General features: G+C 44.3%; 1 protein-coding gene across 9 annotated transcripts in view; it reads left to right on the top strand.

The window, feature by feature from the left end:
- MYT1L (myelin transcription factor 1 like) overlaps positions 1 to 17436 on the top strand; it is a gene marked incomplete at both ends in the record, with an annotated part of 130621 nt that extends 113185 nt beyond the window's left edge. For 6 of the 9 annotated variants that reach the window (XM_080922386.1, XM_080922387.1, XM_080922392.1 and 3 more), the window contains 4 exons: positions 8743 to 8834; positions 10648 to 10751; positions 16237 to 16380; positions 16683 to 16823. In XM_080922386.1, coding sequence (XP_080778512.1) covers positions 8743 to 8834; positions 10648 to 10751; positions 16237 to 16380; positions 16683 to 16823 — 481 coding nt within the window. Of the gene's footprint in view, positions 1 to 8742; positions 8835 to 10647; positions 10758 to 16236; positions 16381 to 16682; positions 16824 to 17409 lie in introns of those variants that run through there. The other 3 variants (XM_080922390.1, XM_080922391.1, XM_080922385.1) reach the window with 3 other exon arrangements.

The raw sequence follows: 17436 nt of genomic DNA on the forward strand, positions 1-17436 counted from the left end.
ACTAACAGCAGGTAGCCTCTGTTATGAATATGTGTATATTTTTTCTGGTCAGTCTTTCCAAAACATCACAGTATAATACCAGTTTTTACAGTAGTTAAATCATGTAGGGTTTGTTTTTATTTTCTATCATGTGTATTTCTGTGTGCTTTGGGAGGAGCAGGTTCTGTGCATGCATGAATACAGATGTCCATGGGATCCAGACATCAGATTCTTTAGAACTAGAGTTCTAGGTAGTGGTGAGCATCACAATGTAGGGCTGGACTCAGGTTGTCTGCAAGAGTAGAATGAATGCTTGCCTACTAAGCCATCTCTGCAGCCCATCATACATTCTCTGAAACGTTGCATTGCCCAAAGTCATCTAAATGACATGGAGGAAACCAAGATGAAAGGCACAGCTCCATGGTAGAAAGCTTGCTATATGTTCAAGGCCCAAGGCTCAGTTCTCAGTACCATAGAAAAGGAAGTGGGAAGGAGGTTGGGATGTCGCATGTGAATACTCCAGCCTTTTGTAAAAGGAAGCTGAGTCCATGTCTGCTTGGAGCTTTGAAAACAATCTCCTCAAATACTGAAGAATAAGTGTCTCCAAAATAAGTGTTCTTATTTACTGTCGCCTGAGTCAAATTCCACAAGGAAACCCAGACAGTCTCTAAAATTAAATTTTGGTTTCACGCGCTAGATCAAGTGTTTTTGTAAATAAGACTGATGCTTTCATTGGAGCAATTGCTCAGCCTTCCTTGGCCATGGGCTGGGCAGTAAGTCCTCTGCAGTCTTTCTAGAGTGTTTGGCTTTCCTAGAACTGTGGTAAAACAGGCTCCCACGGAGACATTTACTTTTCTCTCCAAATGGCCAACTAGAAGGTGACAGGAGACCAGATTTCAGGTATCTCCAGTGTTTCCAAGGGTTGTTCCAATCCACAGCAGAGAGGGTTGTGGTGAAAGTGATTTGGGTTGTACCATTTATCGTGGCAGTGGTCTTGGCTGGGTGGTATTTGTAGAATTGTGCTGCTTGTAGTAGTGGTTGTGGTACTCATTAAGGTGGCAGTGGTCATGGTTGTGATTGCTCTTGCAGTGGGGAGATTATTCTGGCTATGATCACGGTAGATGTAGATATTGTGGTTATGATGGGTTTTGCCTTGTTGTGGTTATTATGGGGCCTGCGGCTGAACTGATGTGGTAACCGCCATTGTGAGAGCTGTGGTTTTGGTTGTCGGTGGCTGTGGAGATGCAGGTTGAATGTTTGTGATGGTGAGGGCTGCGGGGATGGTTGTTGGAGTGGAGGTGGTGATGGTAGCAGTGATACAGCGGCAGGTATGCTGCTGTTAGTCACTGTAGCAACCACTGCTGCTACCATAACTATCACATAAAAACCATCACTAGTCCCACAGCCACGACATGCCAGCTGATGCCTGCCATCCATGTCCATGCCTGAGCAGTCACTGTGACAGGTGTGCTCTCACTTACCTGCTCTTCCCGTGGGTCACTGCTGCTGGAGCAGGAGCAGCGTGTATGTTTAGACAGGAAGAAGAAACTGGGAGCATGGGAACATTTTGCAACTAACAGACGTATCACCAGATGGGGCTGCATTGATTTCCAAAGGCCACCCAATAGACTAGTATGCACTGGGAAGTTTCCCTCCATGGCTAAAATGGAAATATCAGAAACTTTGAAGGCAGCCCTTTCCAGCCCTAAGGGCTCTGTCAACTCCCACCCCCAAGCTTTGTCCTCATAAGTCCTTCTCTTCTTGTATTATTGTCTGACATGGGTAAAGTTGTATTAAGTGTCATACTAACTTGATCTCATCCTTAAAAATCCTATTTCTGAATAATGCTCATAACGTGGAATATCAGGTTCTTCTATTTGGACATCTAACAATGTAAGTACTAAGCCTTATCTGAGCCTGACCAGGGAAAGAAGGAAACAAGGGGAGCTGCTCTTGCTGTCTGTGAGAGTCATGGTTAGGGGCAACCTGGGAGGGCCCAGATGAAGACTTGGCCGGAGACAAGCTCTTGTTCTGCAAGTTCAAACACTTGGAGCTCCTCTTGGGGCCTCTGGGTCTTGAAGCTATGTCGTCTGACACTTGGAATTTCCCTCTTTGGTCAGTAACCACCCTGCCTTGGATAAAGAGACTCTCTGAGTCACTGAACACCCAGACCCATGCAGGAGGGTTAGGCTAAGGTATACAGGTAGTTCCAGACTAAGTACTTAAGTCACACCCCCTTAAAAGGGATCATCTTTTTCAGTCAAGAGAAGAGATACATACGCGCTTAAACCAGTGTGTGAAGTTACAGGCACAAATTGCCCAGCAGAAAGCTTTCTGTATCACGTCTATTGATAATCCTGGTTAAACTACAAAGCCTGATACACACTTGTCCTCACTGAATCTCATGATACCACTAGCATGACCGATTCTCATAGTGAACCTGCAAAACACAGTACAGCACAACCTAAACACAGTGAGAACACGTCCTACCCACTGACAGTGGCACCTGTAAAAGAGAGACAAGTTCAGGCTCAGCCTCCTGTTAAGCAGCTGAGCTGAGGATGTGGAAGGAAAAATGGAAGGAGAAAGAAAACAGAGAAGAGAAAAACAAGAACACATGCCAACATTCTCCCACACCCACATGCCTTGGAGGTTGTTGAGGTAAAGGATCCCTGAAACTCTACAAGGGCAAGTGTGCTCTTGAAGGCTGGGTCACATGCCTCCTGCACCCCAGCAAAGCAAGAGCAGAAAACCTTGGGAACAAGTGCTCTGCACACTGAAAACAGCCGCCTCTCTAGAAAGCAGGACCAAGAGTTATAATGGAGAGGGCCCACCTCCTGCTCGACCTCAGATTCCAGCTGGCCACGCCTATGAATCTGCAGTCTGCCAAGTCCAGTTCTCTGGAAGAAGAGCCTGGCTCCACACTAAAGCCAGCAGCCAGGCCAGAAATGCTGATGGTCATTGACACCTACGAGTGTTATCCAGAGCCAAGAACCACAGCCAGCTAGGAAGAGTGCTGCATTTCTTGACAGATGCTGAGCAAACCAACCCAGAAAGAAGATGGGAAATAGGAAACAAACAAACAAACCACACAACCCAGAAACACCATGAAAACAGAAGAAATATTTTCAAGCATATAATTTGTCATCAGACAGAAAAAGATGGAAAGGGTATTAAAGTTTATTGCATTTATAACCTATCGGGTCAGGGTAAATTTATCTTTAAAACCTAAGTACAAAGGAAGACTTACGTATAAAGTTAAGATGCCAAATTGAAGGCATAAATTGTAAAGAGGTATTTCAGAAGAATTAATGGTTCCAGAGTGTTAGTAACAAACTACTTAAGAATTCCTGGAGGGAAGGGATAAAAAAAAAAAAAAAAAAAAAGAAAAGAAAAGAAAAAGAAAAAGAAAAAAAACAGAGAACTGAGAAAATGAAAGATTATTACCAAAGAAATGAAGCAAGTAAAGTTCACAGGGTGGAGATCCTGAGCATGTCAAGGGAAAGACTTTGTTAGAAACCAGGAAATGAGGAAAGCACCCAATCATGCTTGCTCTGAGAAATGGTTCCTGTAGGAGAAAAATATGGGACCCTGGCAGAAAAAAGGGGGCCAGTTCTTTTCCTGTGGTGGAAAGCTTGGTACACCCATCAGGGTACACTGATCCTACAGCTTTGGGCTACATTCCCTCCCTGGGAACCTGTCTCTTCTCAAAATCTGCCAGCGAACTTGTCCCTCACCTCTGCTGAAATCAACTGAAGTGAATATTGGTCACTCCAGATAGCCTAACAACAACACATAGTGTTAGGTTAAACAATGAACAGTTGGAAATTGCAGCCTTTCTACACTGATACATAGAACTGACTATCACAAACAAAATCCCAGAAGAAGGAAGAGAGGAGAAGAGAGAAGAGGCAAGGAAAGGAGGGGGAAGAAGAGAGGAGAAGTTAGGAGAGGAGGGGAGAGGAGAGTGGAGAAAAGGAGAGATGGAGAGGAGAAGACTCAGAAACGGCCTGGGAAATTAGAAACAGGGAAGTGTCTGCTTCTCACGCCTCTGGGTAGCATTCTCTCTGAACCACCTCAGCCCTGTTATCTCTGTAGACCCCAACCTGCTCCCCCACACCAGCAGCCACTCCTCCCTAGGCTTCCCCCATAGTCTTTTCCAGGTGCTCTCCATGATAGTGGAAGCAATGCGAGCTTCAGGGCACTGTCCTTAAATCCAGTGCCCTCAGCAGATAGGTCAGGTCTCCAGCCATCAGCCTTTGCTATCTCTGCAGCTACATCTGTCACTCTAACACTGGAGCTCTACCAAGCTCCACCTCATCCATGCCTGCCCTTACTCAGCAACTAAATACTCAAAGGGAAATACCTGCCAGATTTTCCATCTCTGTTTGGACAAAGGTGTTAGATCCCATGTTAGGGAGGCAGTGATCAGCCCAGTCTGGACTCCAGATCCTTTAGGAACCCTGCCAAAATCATCTGTCACTCAGGGAAAGTGCAGAAAACCACAGAGGACAGAGGCCTTAACCCGGTGTGCTATAGCTCAGCATCTTGGAGGGGCCTGTCACCCACTGCTGCTGCTATCTGTAGGGCCTCCTTTGTCCGGAGTGTGCTGCACCACTTGGAACTGCTATACAATCTGATACTGTTGAATGAACAGATGGCAATATGAAATTCAGTGACTACACAGGGGCTTCTTCTTTCTTAAGACTGGGCCTCTCTGTAGCCCAGGCTGATCTTGAACTGGATGGAAATCTGCCTGCCTCATAATGACTATGTCCAACTCCTAGCAAGGTTTTAGACACTCTCATAGTCTTTCTGTGGTCACCACTACTCAGAAACCCCACCAATGACCTCTAAGATGAGCACCAGTCTCGTTGGTGTCTCCAAGCTTTGGAAGGAGTATTTGTTTATGGGACTGAGGAGACTGGCAGGGTTTCCATGACTGAAAAGGCTAAGCTATTTAGGTAGCAAAAACTTGCATCTGGGTGGTTGGTCACACAGCAGATTTCAAGGACATAATATTCAAAATCTTAAAGGCTCCTGGAAGAGACACAGACAATGGATGCTGCCTCCCATCTCTGGAAGCCTCTAGAAGTCTGAATCTAGGAGAACCTGGTTTTGCCAAGCAGACCTCCAGTAAACTTTCACTGCATGCTTCCCTGGGCTTTTTTCCAGATCACATTTTTGTTCCTCACGATCCTGCCTGCCCACTTTCATCAGACATACCCTTAGGAGTTTAGCTATCTCCTGTGCAGCTGAAGGCTCTTCAGGAAATTAATGTCCTGATAAAGACTGGGGACCCTCCCTCCTCCTTGTGCAGTCACTGAAATCCTTGCTGGATCCTTAAATGGTGCCTGGTGCCAGATGTCTGGGACCCCAGGCAAGGAAGAATGGGGAAAATGGGCATTAACTATGGGTTCCCCCAAAATTTCTCAGCGCTGAAACTACAAATCAAAGCTCAGAAGCCTCCTGTCCTTATTAGAATAATAGAACTTCTACAATGGTCTGAGTTCCTTTGTTTGGAACTTGCCTTCTGTGGCAGGGAGGCTGGCTATGTGTTCCTTCCCTGAAGCAGGTGGATGTGTAGCATATCCCATATCCCTCAGAATCTTAGTGTCAGCCTGACCCACTGCCAGGCAAAGAGGAGACTACGCAAGTAACCAGCAGATGGCAGTATGTCTGCAAGGAATCAGACACTACCCAGAGGTCTGTGCTAAGCTCAGGGCTCAATTCCAAGTTTGACCCATGAGGGGATGCACTCATGGGATTGGAATGGCAGGAACTGAATAAGATATTTGAGCAGGACGCAGCATTCTTCAGGTTTGCTGCTTTCTGATACAGTTTCCCAGACTCCCACCCAGGCCTCACCTCCTTATGTAACACTGTTATTCACCCTTTCCATCTGTAGATTTACTCACTGAAGACAGAGAAGCAACAGAAGATTGCTGTCTAGGACTTCAGTTCAATGTGCCATGGCATTTTTTATTTGTCTGTTATTTCCTCTTACAAATGTAAAACAGAAGGGTTTTTGGAATTCTGGGCAGTGAATACCTGAGAGCTAGATTGAAGTAGTGTGGCCCGGAAGCATCTGGCTTCTCCTTAGGACTGCAAAGAAAGAAGTACTGCCTTACGTTAAAAAGTCTGGAGCTCTGCTTTAAGAGTCCTCAAACCAGCTGCTGATAGAGCAGAGCCACTAGGCAGCACTTAATATCTGTTGTGGTAAAGCAGTGTAGCTCAGCCCCAGGAACTCACTAGAAAGGGGAAAAAGAGAAAGCAGAAGAAATAGAGACATTCTCATGACTGGAACCCATCAGTTCCCATGAAATCAGAATCTTGAGGGGGAGGAAATGTCATCTGGTGTCATTTTTTCCCATCATCGACTCCATGCAATTTTACCAAATTCTGCAAAGGCACTTCTGAAATTTCTGATGTGGTGTGCTCTTGGTCCAGAAAGAGCCTAAGAGGCACAGCAGGTGTGATGTTCAGGACGTGATCTGTGAGCTGCAGGTATTCTTGAGTTGGGAGAAGCAACCTGAGCTGGGTGGAGACTGTGCCAAAGGCTTCCTGAAGCACATGCTTCTATTTAGTTACGTGGGAAAATTTGGGTAGTCAATACACAGTGCTTGAGCAGAAATATAAGACCCGACAGCATCATGGTAAATGTGGAAACACAGAGGAGTCACTAGTGTGCAGACCTTAAGTTGACAATGTGGACATTTGGAAAGCATTGGTCTTGAACTAAAGAAATTATCTGGGGTCCCAGGACCATTGCACAGGATGTGTGTGGTATGTTGGATTCAGCCCAAGTAAAGGCTCTGCAGTTCCATTAAGGGATGGAAACACATGGGCCCCAGGGATGGTGACTATGAAAAACAACATGTGACAGATTCTTCCTGAGACAGCAGCCTGGGTACAAAGTAAAGAAGAGAGGCAGGCCTCTGGAACCAGTACTCTATGTTCTGATGCTCTCTGTCCAACTTCCTGGCCTCTGAAAATCTGCTGCAAGAATGGCCAGAGGTTTCCCTGGGAGAAGATAGTGATGGTTATAATTTGGGAGATGCATGCTCTCTGGGGCTGGGCCAATCCTGAGGCTGGAGCACAGTGCTATTCTAGGAAGCATAGTCCTGGGAATGTCTGCAGGAGGCTCAAAGAGCTTCTCATACCCATGATTCTGCCCAACTTGCCCTAGAAATGGGAATGAGTCCAGGTATACCCACTTTGGAGAACATCCGCCCAGAAGCTCTCATTTCAGGCACCTGACTAGCACAGACAGAAAAGTGTAGAAGTTACTATAGTCATTAAACACTATACCCAATCCTAACCTGATCGTAACTCTTCTTTCGTGAGTAAACTAAATCTGTACAACACATGCCCCTTGATGGATCCTAGCTAACAGCTGACAGAGATCCTATAGATCATACTATAGCAGAGGACTCATAATATCTCCCTGAGATATTATGAATATTACATTCACACACCCCAAGCATTATATATTTGTTTGTGAACAAAGCTGTAAACAACACCCATCCCAGCAAATCTGGTCATGTCTGATCTCAGTAGTTATGATTGTATATAGAAATGATGTTGATAATGTAAATGCAGACAAGAAGCAAGGGGGCAAAGGGAACAGGACTGTGTCTGTTCCATGTGAAACAACAGCAGCAAGTAAGGCAGCTTCTCAGGAGCAAAACATGCCAAAAGCAGCCTCCTGCCTTCACATTTTCTGGTAGCTGTAGACAGACTACTGAGACAGAAAACTCTGGGCAATGGACTTAATCTGGGTTTATTTCTAGGGAAAGACAAGCGTGCTTTGTTTGGTTTGCCAGGAGGTCTCATACAGCCACAGCTGGCCTTAAACTCCTTTTGTAACTGAGTCTTTTCTTAAATTCCTAATCCTTCTGCATCTACTTCCCAAGGCCTAGGGTCATAGGCATGTGCCAGTGTACCCATGCACACATGGGAAGGTTTTACTCAGGGAGGGGGCCAAGGCTGTGGAGGTGAGAACTTGCTCATACCTGGATAAATTAGGGGTGCAGAGAAAGAGGAATGCTAGCATTCAGCTTAATTACTTCTTTTTAAACCCTTTTTAGTTAGTCTAGAATCCTGGCGTACAAAACAGTATTATCTACATTTGTAATGGCTCTTCCCTCCTCATTAAAAACTCTCAGGAAACAACCTCAAAGATATAACCAGAACTGTGGCTTCTAGGCAATTCCAAAAATAGCAATGGTGATGATGCAGAAGTACATTACATTCATCAGGGGCCACCCGAAAACCCAGGTGTGCTTGTAGAAATATTGATGACATTATTGTAGTTGACTTTATACCTGCCTTCATCCCAAACAGTTGGTAGAAGGATCATGTGAAGGGAGTCATGGTGGAACATTCTTTCTCTACTTTGTTTCATTGTTTTTGAAATTGGGATGAACCTAGTTGTTGTGTAAGTTTGATGCTATTCATAAGAAGTAAGCTTTTAAGGAATATAAAGAGCATGTGTTCTCTTGTCATATATACCTACTCTGGAGACCTCAGTTCAGAAGCCATACTAATTACACACCCATGATCAGCCAATGAGCATGCTTACATACCTATAGACCATGTTACCCTTGTATGTATGTGCTGACACACATCACCATGGATCTGTATTTATCAACCTCGCTGTGATATCATTTGAACTGATAAACACTTTGAGATACCTCATCTGTCACTACAGGGCTTGGGCTCTCTTGAAGCCTATGGCTAACAGCCATCTCTTATCAACAGCTTGTCAGGATGTCCAAGAGCCACATCAGCAATGAAGAAAGCGAAGCTGTCTGGAGAACAGATGTTGACTATCAAGCAGCGAGCCAGCAATGGTAACTATACCCTGGAGTCCCCAGAACTCCTGCTGGTCAGAAAGACCAGCAATGGTTAAAAAAAAAGAAAAAAAAAACACATCCTGGGTCATTTCTGCTGGTTAGAGAGATGGGATGTCACTGTATGCCAGTTCTATATTGGTGACTTAGCCCACTGTTATGAGACCACAGAAGCAGAGCTCATTAGGCCCCAACCACATCCCATGTCCCAGCATCCCCAACACTGGGTCAACTTTCTCACTAACAACCCATGGCACTTCTTTTTTCCCTCTTTCTTTGGGCCCCCATTCCTAAGCCAATAATCTAGAAGCAGCTTTAGAATACTGAGGACAAAAGGCAAGGTTAGCAACCTCTTTCCTGTCTTCTCCTCTGTCTCAGCATAAAGAGCTTATTTTGAGACACCTGTAGGCAATCCCCACCACTGTTTTGTCCACTGAGAAGCCAAGTTTGTTGACATAAAGAAGATAGGCACTGAACTCAAAGCAGGCATCAGGCATTAACAAGGCATCATACAGACCAGCCCTGGGGCCAAGGCAAGCAGCTCTTGGTACATTGCTCTCAGTCCGTACCCACTGTATACTGTATACTCATTAGTGCAGAATGTAGCCATGAGACAAAGGTCAGTTCAATGAGGAGAGAATGAAGATACTCCAGGGACAAGCAAAACAAACATGGCCTAGAGGAGGAACAACTCACACTGGACAGCCTATCCAGAGAGAGTGAGCAGCCAGCTCTCAGCTTTCATCTTCCATCCTAATCAGCAGGCTTGATATTTTTTACCCTCTATTTTATGGCAAAATGTTTTGTTTTGTTTTGTTTTGTTCGCTTTCTACCCACTAAAAGCAATTCCTAAGGCTCAACCACCATAGACCTGTCTCTTTCTCTTCTCTGATAGAACTCTTGACTCAGTCATACCTCTCTTAACCCAGGCTTCATAGTGTTTAGGTGTGCCTCTGGCATCCATCTTGGCCCATCTGTCTGCAAAGCTTAAAAACAGATTCTGCAAGGCTTGGCCTATTGTACTCTTACCCATTGGTCTGCAGTAGGATCCCTCACTGAGGAAGGTGACCAAAGCTTCCCACAATCCCAGAACTGTCATGTTTGAGGATAATGGCTTTTGTGCTTCATGTGTCCTCAACTAAGTAAAACCAAATAGCCCCAAATAAGAGAGCTCTTGTCATATTGTTATTGATGATATAAAGTTGTCAGCAACAGAAAACAGCAGAGCAGATGTTTGTAAACACAGGTAGTTATCTGCGTGCCTGGGTTTGCCAGGGCTGGCCTTGGGAGCCACTTAGGCTCTTGCATATTGGCAGTTTCAGGCCTGGACTGCTAAGCCCAAGATAGTCAGGTTCACATTCTTCCCAACTTTTGAACAAGTCTGAAGTCAAATTCTATTAAGATTCATTAAGGAAGCTGTTGTGCTCATCATGACAGAACAAACATGAGCATGGGAGGATGCTAAAGGATGCAAGAGGTGGGAAGGAGTATAACTTGAAGAATCAAGGGTCAGCAAAGCAACTTTTGTCCAGAGTCAAAGGACCAAATCCTGAGGTTCAAGGCATTCAGCCTGGAGCTCTGGCCTGTCGGTACCAGGGCTCCTTTTACAAGATCTTCATTTTCTATAGGTGCCTTGGTCGTAAGGCAAACAGGGGTGGGGGGATAAAGACATATAACTATGGCTTTTTATAAATTCAATGATACATTTCCCAAGAAAATTCAACTCAAAATGGAAAAACAACAGAAAACACAGTATTTCTGTTTCAGTGGTTTTAGGCACTGTAGCCCTAACATAATGATTTTGCCATTACAGGTATAGAAAATGATGAAGAAATCAAGCAGTTAGATGAAGAGATCAAGGAGCTTAATGAGTCCAATTCCCAGATGGAGGCTGACATGATCAAACTCAGAACTCAGGTAACAGTTTGTGAAGCCGCAATTCTAGCTCCAAAGTGGATCTCTGCTTCCTGTTCCTCTGTGGTTGCTGTTCCTGCTGTTGTGGAGACTGAGTGTCCCTATGTTCCTAAGCTGTTGTAGAACTCCTGTGAGCTTCTTGTTCCTGCTTTCAGAGCATGGAGCTTACAGGCAGATGGCAGCATGCCTGTCTCCAGTTCTGGCTCTAGTGTGAAGTTCTTCATTCCAGTTCTCACACATCTCATACCAGTGTCAACCTGAAGTTCTAACCCTACAATGATGCCTCGATTCTAATATTAGCAATTCAGCCTTAATTCTGGGTCTATTGTGGAGCCTCTATTCTGGTTTTAATAAGAAGCCTCTTCTCTGTTCTACTTGTAATAAATGCTGTTGCTTAGAGAGGGACTGAAAGCAGCTCCTGGGAGAAGTGTGGTTTTCATTTCTCCCCATCTGTTCCCCTCATGGTCATTTCATGGCGTTATCTGTTCTGCACAGAGGCCATGGCTTGTCCACCTACCTAAGTGTGCTTCTGTGGTCAACCAGACCGTTTGTGAATATCCATTCCCATAGGAGCTACTGCTCTGTGAAAGATGGAAGATGGGATTTTTCTCTCAAGATGCTTAGGCCCTGGCATTATTTGATCATTTTGCATCCATCTACAGTGGCTGTGGAAGCCCTAAGATTTCTGAGAAGCATCATTTATTGCTTGTGTCTACAAGCATGTGGGCGGATGGGAAGCTGATCTTGAATTTCTGTGTGAGTTCTCAGGTTTTGTGGCCAGCTAGGAAGGAGAGGGAAAAGCTTCTTGGAGTACTCAGTGTTGACTAACAGAGGAGCCCTGTATGGCAATCACTGTGACACTCACTGTGGCAGCTGTCACACATGCCATGTCCACTCAGCTCTTGGGTGAAGCCCCCAAGGCCGCTTATACTCGCAGGCTACACGTCAATAGAGGACTTGAGGCAAACCAGAGACAGATTAAGGCTGAAATTATTTCTGTCAGGATCACTCTGGAACTAGGAATAGAGACAGTCACGGTCAGTGCCCGGGGCTATGGTTTACCCAGGTGACTGGAGTCGTGCTCAGGAAGCACTTAGACTTAACTTTGGCAAAGAACCAGACAATAAAGCCTAGAAAGTAAAAGGGGGTACGTGTGTCTCAAATACTTGCTAAGTAAAAAATGCGTTCCCTGTCATTCTGAGTGCTGCCATTCACATTAGTATTTCTGTTGCTAATGCATGCAGTGTTATAGAAGAACACAGTGTGAAGAAATCAGGGCCATGTTCAAATTATGGTTCTGGGGATCCAAGGCAGGGGTCACATCTGGTGAGAGCATTGTTACTGATAGAATCCCCAGATGTTATGTCTTATCACACAGTGAAGGACAAAGTGTGTGTGTGTGTGTGTGTGTGTGTGTGTGTGTGTGTGTGTGTTAGTCTCTTTTACTTCTATAAAACCACCACACTCCCAGGCTCCAAACATCCAGCTATGGGTCCACCCTGTTGCTGCTGACCTTTTCTGATTCTGATCACCCACTCAGAGTCCATTGCTAATATCAATACTTACGTTAAGTTTTAACCCTCACCACTCTTCGCAGTAGGCATTAAATGTCAACATATGAAACTCCTGGACACTCAAATTCCATCCAAACCATAGTACATTCTCTAACCAGAGACCACTGCTGTTAAATATCCAATGTGTTCAGTTCACTGTCCACTGTAAGAATTCAGTTTAAAGAATAAAAATTACCACATAACCAAGCAGGTGAGCCCACCATTTGGTAATATACTTGAGCAGTGTTTCTGGTACTTGGTACAACCAAAATGGCTTTTATGAGCCTGGATATCTTAAATCTTCCTGTGTTTTACAGCTCTATACAGAAAGGACTCTTAGTAGGACTTTAGACATATACAAACTTGGGTCAAATGTCCTGACTGCTCAGATAACTCTCTGGGCAAGCAAAATGGCCAAAGATAATATACACTTTACCCCAGTTCAGTTGCACTCAATGCAGCATAGGTATCAGGGCTCAAGGTATTCTGAGTGCTCAGCTGGCCACTCCCAGACCTTGTGTCTCAATTCACCAAGTTAAGTAAGACAGATCCAGTCCAACTCAGTTCTCTCCCAGTGTACATAAGTTTTGGGAGCTTACACGGTGACTCAAGCAGAAAGCTACAAAAATGAGCTGAGCACAACTAGACCAAGGGAAACACCAAAATTGAACACATGCCTGATAAAGAACAAGAAAGAGGAGACAAGACTGGGGACAAGGCATAGGAGGAAAGTGACATGGATATAAGCTGCCACTGGGCAGTTGGACAATGGCCCAGGAAAAAGCAGGGGGCCATGGGTGATAGGAAAGGAATGTTTTAGCCCAGAAAATGTAGGAGCAGGAGGGGGGTTCAGATTACAGCCTGTAATAAACCTCTCCCCTGAGGTCACCAGTCAGGCTGAGCAGTTTTTCTGTGGAGGGAGAAGACAAAGAGATACTAGAACATGAAAGAGAAATCATACTCCCAGAGCAGACTGCTAATGAGGAATTACCTGGCATCTGGCCCTGTTCTTTCTAGCTTTGCCATTGCTAGGTTGGCAGGTGTCAGCCCTGCAGCTGGTCTTCAGCAGCTATGTTTCTGTGCTACTTATCAGATTGTGGTTTATTCTCCCTGTGATCTAAAACTCTCTGTGACTCAGTCTCGGTCTAGACTCTAAACACTTCTCTTGATTCCACTTCAGTCTCATTTGGTGGTAGACAGCAGAGGGGCACAGGCTCTGGAGCTTTCCCTAAGTCTTGCTTCCTCAGTGGCTTCATACTGGGTACATGTTCCTGTCCTGTGCATCTTCTGCATGTGTTGGTGGAGTATGTCACACTGGCTTTGAATCTCAGCAGCCAGGAATCATAGAACAAAAGAGGTGGCTTCTGCCTCAGCCTTTGTCCTAACAGTGAAAGTGGCACAAGAGTCTTAGCTGCTGCCATATAGCTCTCTGCAGTACTGTGCGTGAGTTAAACAATGAGAATGCATCACAAGATGATGTCATCCTGTTGGGTTTACAGTAGCCATTGAAAGAAGAAAAAGAAAAAGAAAAAAAAAAAAAAAAAGAAGCTCATATGTCTCTCAAAACTGGGCCTTGAACTGTCTGAGTAATTCCTGATAGAAGCCTTCCTAGAAAACATTTAGGTCTGCAGTCAGATGGAGCCAAGCAGGTAGGCAGACATGAGACTTGTTCAGGAGGAGTAAATCTATGGTGTGTGCTTTTCCTTTGAAGACCTTCATCTTGATTTATCCTTATAATCTTTAATCATAATCACAGATTGTCTGAGGTTCTCTAGAGTTCAGACCCATGCTACCTGGGTAAAGAGCCAGTGTTCTTTCCTGAAGTCCAAAACAGGCCCCTTCTGACACAGCTCTCAGCATGCAGCCTGGCTCTGGAGGTGGCACAGGGTCTCTGCAGAGCACTGTTGAGGACCAGAGCATTTAGAAGCCTGAGATGGAGGAAGAGATGTGTACTCTTTTTGTAGCATTGTGACTGAAAGAATGGCCACACTGTGTCCAATGGCTTTGTCACCTTCAGTGGAATTAAGTATCCTAGAAAAACAGATATCTTGATGCCAGTGTATGTAGAGGTTCTTGTCGACCTAAAGGAACAAAGGAACTGTAAAAGTAAGGAAAACAACTAGAGAAAGCAGGGTTCCCCTAGTTTAAGTAGACTTCCAGGTTCATAATACCTTAACACAGGCCTCAGGCATGCAGATCTGAGTTTACAGGAGAAATTGAATTCAGGGCCCATTTGGAGTTGGAAAGCCAGATAGTTGAGAGGAAGGAAGCCAGGCTATGAGACTTAGAGGGACTCACAATTCTATGTCTCTGTATGCAGACACCCACTAGATGTCCCACTTACTATTCTGAGTGGTCTAGGTACCCTTCTAAGTGGCCCAGGTCTGTCTGAATGGCCTGGAACTGGCCAGGTTAGTCCACACTTGGAGACTGGGATTTCTAGGCCATGCTTGCAGCTTGAGCTCCCTTTCTGATTGGGACTTGCACTAGGCCTTCCTACAATCCTTGTAGTTTCCTTCACTGCTTAGTAGCATCGACACATGAGACTATTTTTTGTCTTGAAAACAGGGTAGCTCAAGTCTCTATAGGTTCTTCTTGGAAGGTGGGTGCTCCACACAGATCCTGGAAATGACAAGGTGTCTTTAGCTAGAAAGACCCTTTAGCTAGCTGCCTTTAGACACATGAGTGGGAAATGCAGGTCAGAAGGGAAAATTATCTGAAATAGTCCTATGAATGCTGGAAGCCATGGTATCTATTTAAGAGAAGAGGAGTAGAGAGATGGGGAGATGGCATGTGCTTTTGAAACCTCAAAGCTTAGCCTCCATTGACACACTTCCTCTAACAAGACCACACTGCTCCAACAAGACCACACCTCCTAATCTTTCTCAAGCAGTGCCACTCCCTGGTGACTTCAAATATGTGAGCCTATGGGGGACCATTCTTATTCAAACCACCGCAAATAGAAATGTTAATGTGACAGAAAAAAAAGCTAGAATGTTGACCAGTATGTACATGGAAGGAAAACAAATGGCATCAAGATGTCCCACCCCCAGTACAACAAAAGAAACATGTTCATTCTGTGGAGAAGTCCCACTAACATTGCTGCCCTGTTCAATATCTCTTAGAAGTTCATTGTCCTGACTGTAGATGAGAAATAAGATCCTGGAATTTAAATGCAGTTAAGGGATAAGAAGAAAATAAGGAAAGCGGAAAATAAGGGAAAGGGATAGAGATGCTCAGGAGAAAGGCACTCAGTATAGAAGACACATGGCAAGTCTCCAGTTCTCCTAGACTTTGTACAACAGTTTTCCTTACCCTGTGGGTCAAGACTGTTGGAGATCAAATGACCTCTTTACAGGGTTGCCTAAGACCATCAGAAAACACAGATATTTACATGATAATCCATAATAGTGCTAAAATTACACTTACGAAGCAGCCACAGCAATAATTGTATTGGGATCACCACAAGATGGGATGTATTATAGAGTCACAGCATTAGGGAATTTGAGAACCACTGTCTTAGGAAAAGGAAGTCAAACCAAGAGACCAGTCAGACCTCTACCTACATACATTTACTAGTTACCCACAGGAACACAGAGCACCCATCAGAGTAGACAAGACCAACAGAACAAGAAACTACCATCATCAATTCTAAGAACTAACATATCCCCCACTGGACACAGGAACAGATGGGGTAGATGAGAGTACCCAGACCTGAAAGCATTTAATGAAGGAATAGCAAACAGTCAGGGTACCTCCATGGTCATCATAGCTAGCACAATGTGTTCAAATGTAAAGAATCAAAGACACAAATTCAGGTCCCCAAGGTGCAGCCTCTGCTTGAGCAGAAAGCTTCTGTCCTTGTCCCCTTTGCGACTGTGCATGCTCCCAGCAGCCAGCCTCATGTTACATGTCACCCAAATGTATGATTTCAGATCACCACAATGGAGAGCAACCTGAAGACAATTGAGGAGGAGAACAAAGTCATTGAGCAGCAGAATGAATCACTCCTGCACGAGTTGGCCAACCTGAGCCAGTCCCTGATCCACAGCCTCGCCAACATCCAGCTGCCTCACATGGTAAGTGACTATGCATAGGTGAGCGCCTCGGAGCCTCCTCAGTCCACTTCACTGAGTAGATGTCTGTGTCATTATCTGTGGTCCTTCAGCTTTTGGTTGTTTTTGGTCACCACCCTGAAACCATACCGTTAACCACTAGAAACATTGGTGGGGCTGATCGCATAACGTTAAGTGTGCTCTGAGTAGGCCTGTTAAGTATTATGGAAACAGTGGCTCTATGCTATGATACTGTTTTATGCTTTTGTGAATATACTATTCAGAAAATAAAAGTTGTATATGAACTACTATTTAATATCTCGTAGGATCCAATCAATGAACAAAATTTTGATGCTTACGTGACTACTTTGACGGAAATGTATACAAATCAAGATCGTTATCAGAGTCCAGAAAATAAAGCCCTACTGGAAAATATAAAGCAGGCTGTGAGAGGAATTCAGGTCTGAACAGCTGCTCTAGTGGTGACTCATGCTTAAAAAGGATGCCTCTTGTTTCTTGCTGCTGTAACTTACCAGAAAGTGTTATATATTTATTTCTGTCGGAACAGTGTTATGCTACAAGACTTCATAATGGTTTTGTGTGCTCTCGAGATAGTATCTGCAGACTAGTTTTGGATACATTCACATTTTGTACGTTTTCATATAAGCTGACATAGTGTGATTTGCCATGTAATGTTTATAGCTGCTGCTGTCTGCACATTTGGGGGTCTCTATATTTCTGAAGAGGTAAGCTGATGAAAATAAATAGAGTGTAAATTCTTTTTAATGCTTCAGTGATTGAATGTTTTAGTATTTTGAACTGAAATGGACAAAAAAAGAAAAAGGAAAAAAAAGCAGGTTTGAATGATCACTTTGTGGCCTCCTGGCTACTTTTAGACATTATCATTTGCCTCAGGTTGGAGGACTTTGTGGAATTTAACAAATACATTTTTGTGTGCATATTGTTTCATAGCAAGAATTGGTTGCAAAAAAATGCTTTATTTTTAAACAATGCTTGGAAATATTATGTGACTTTTTTGTTTGTTTGTTTTAGGAGGATGGTGTATGGTGGGGGCAATAA

Source organism: Micromys minutus, assembly GCF_963924665.1.
Source record: "Micromys minutus genome assembly, chromosome: 1".
Lineage (NCBI taxonomy): Eukaryota > Metazoa > Chordata > Mammalia > Rodentia > Muridae > Micromys > Micromys minutus.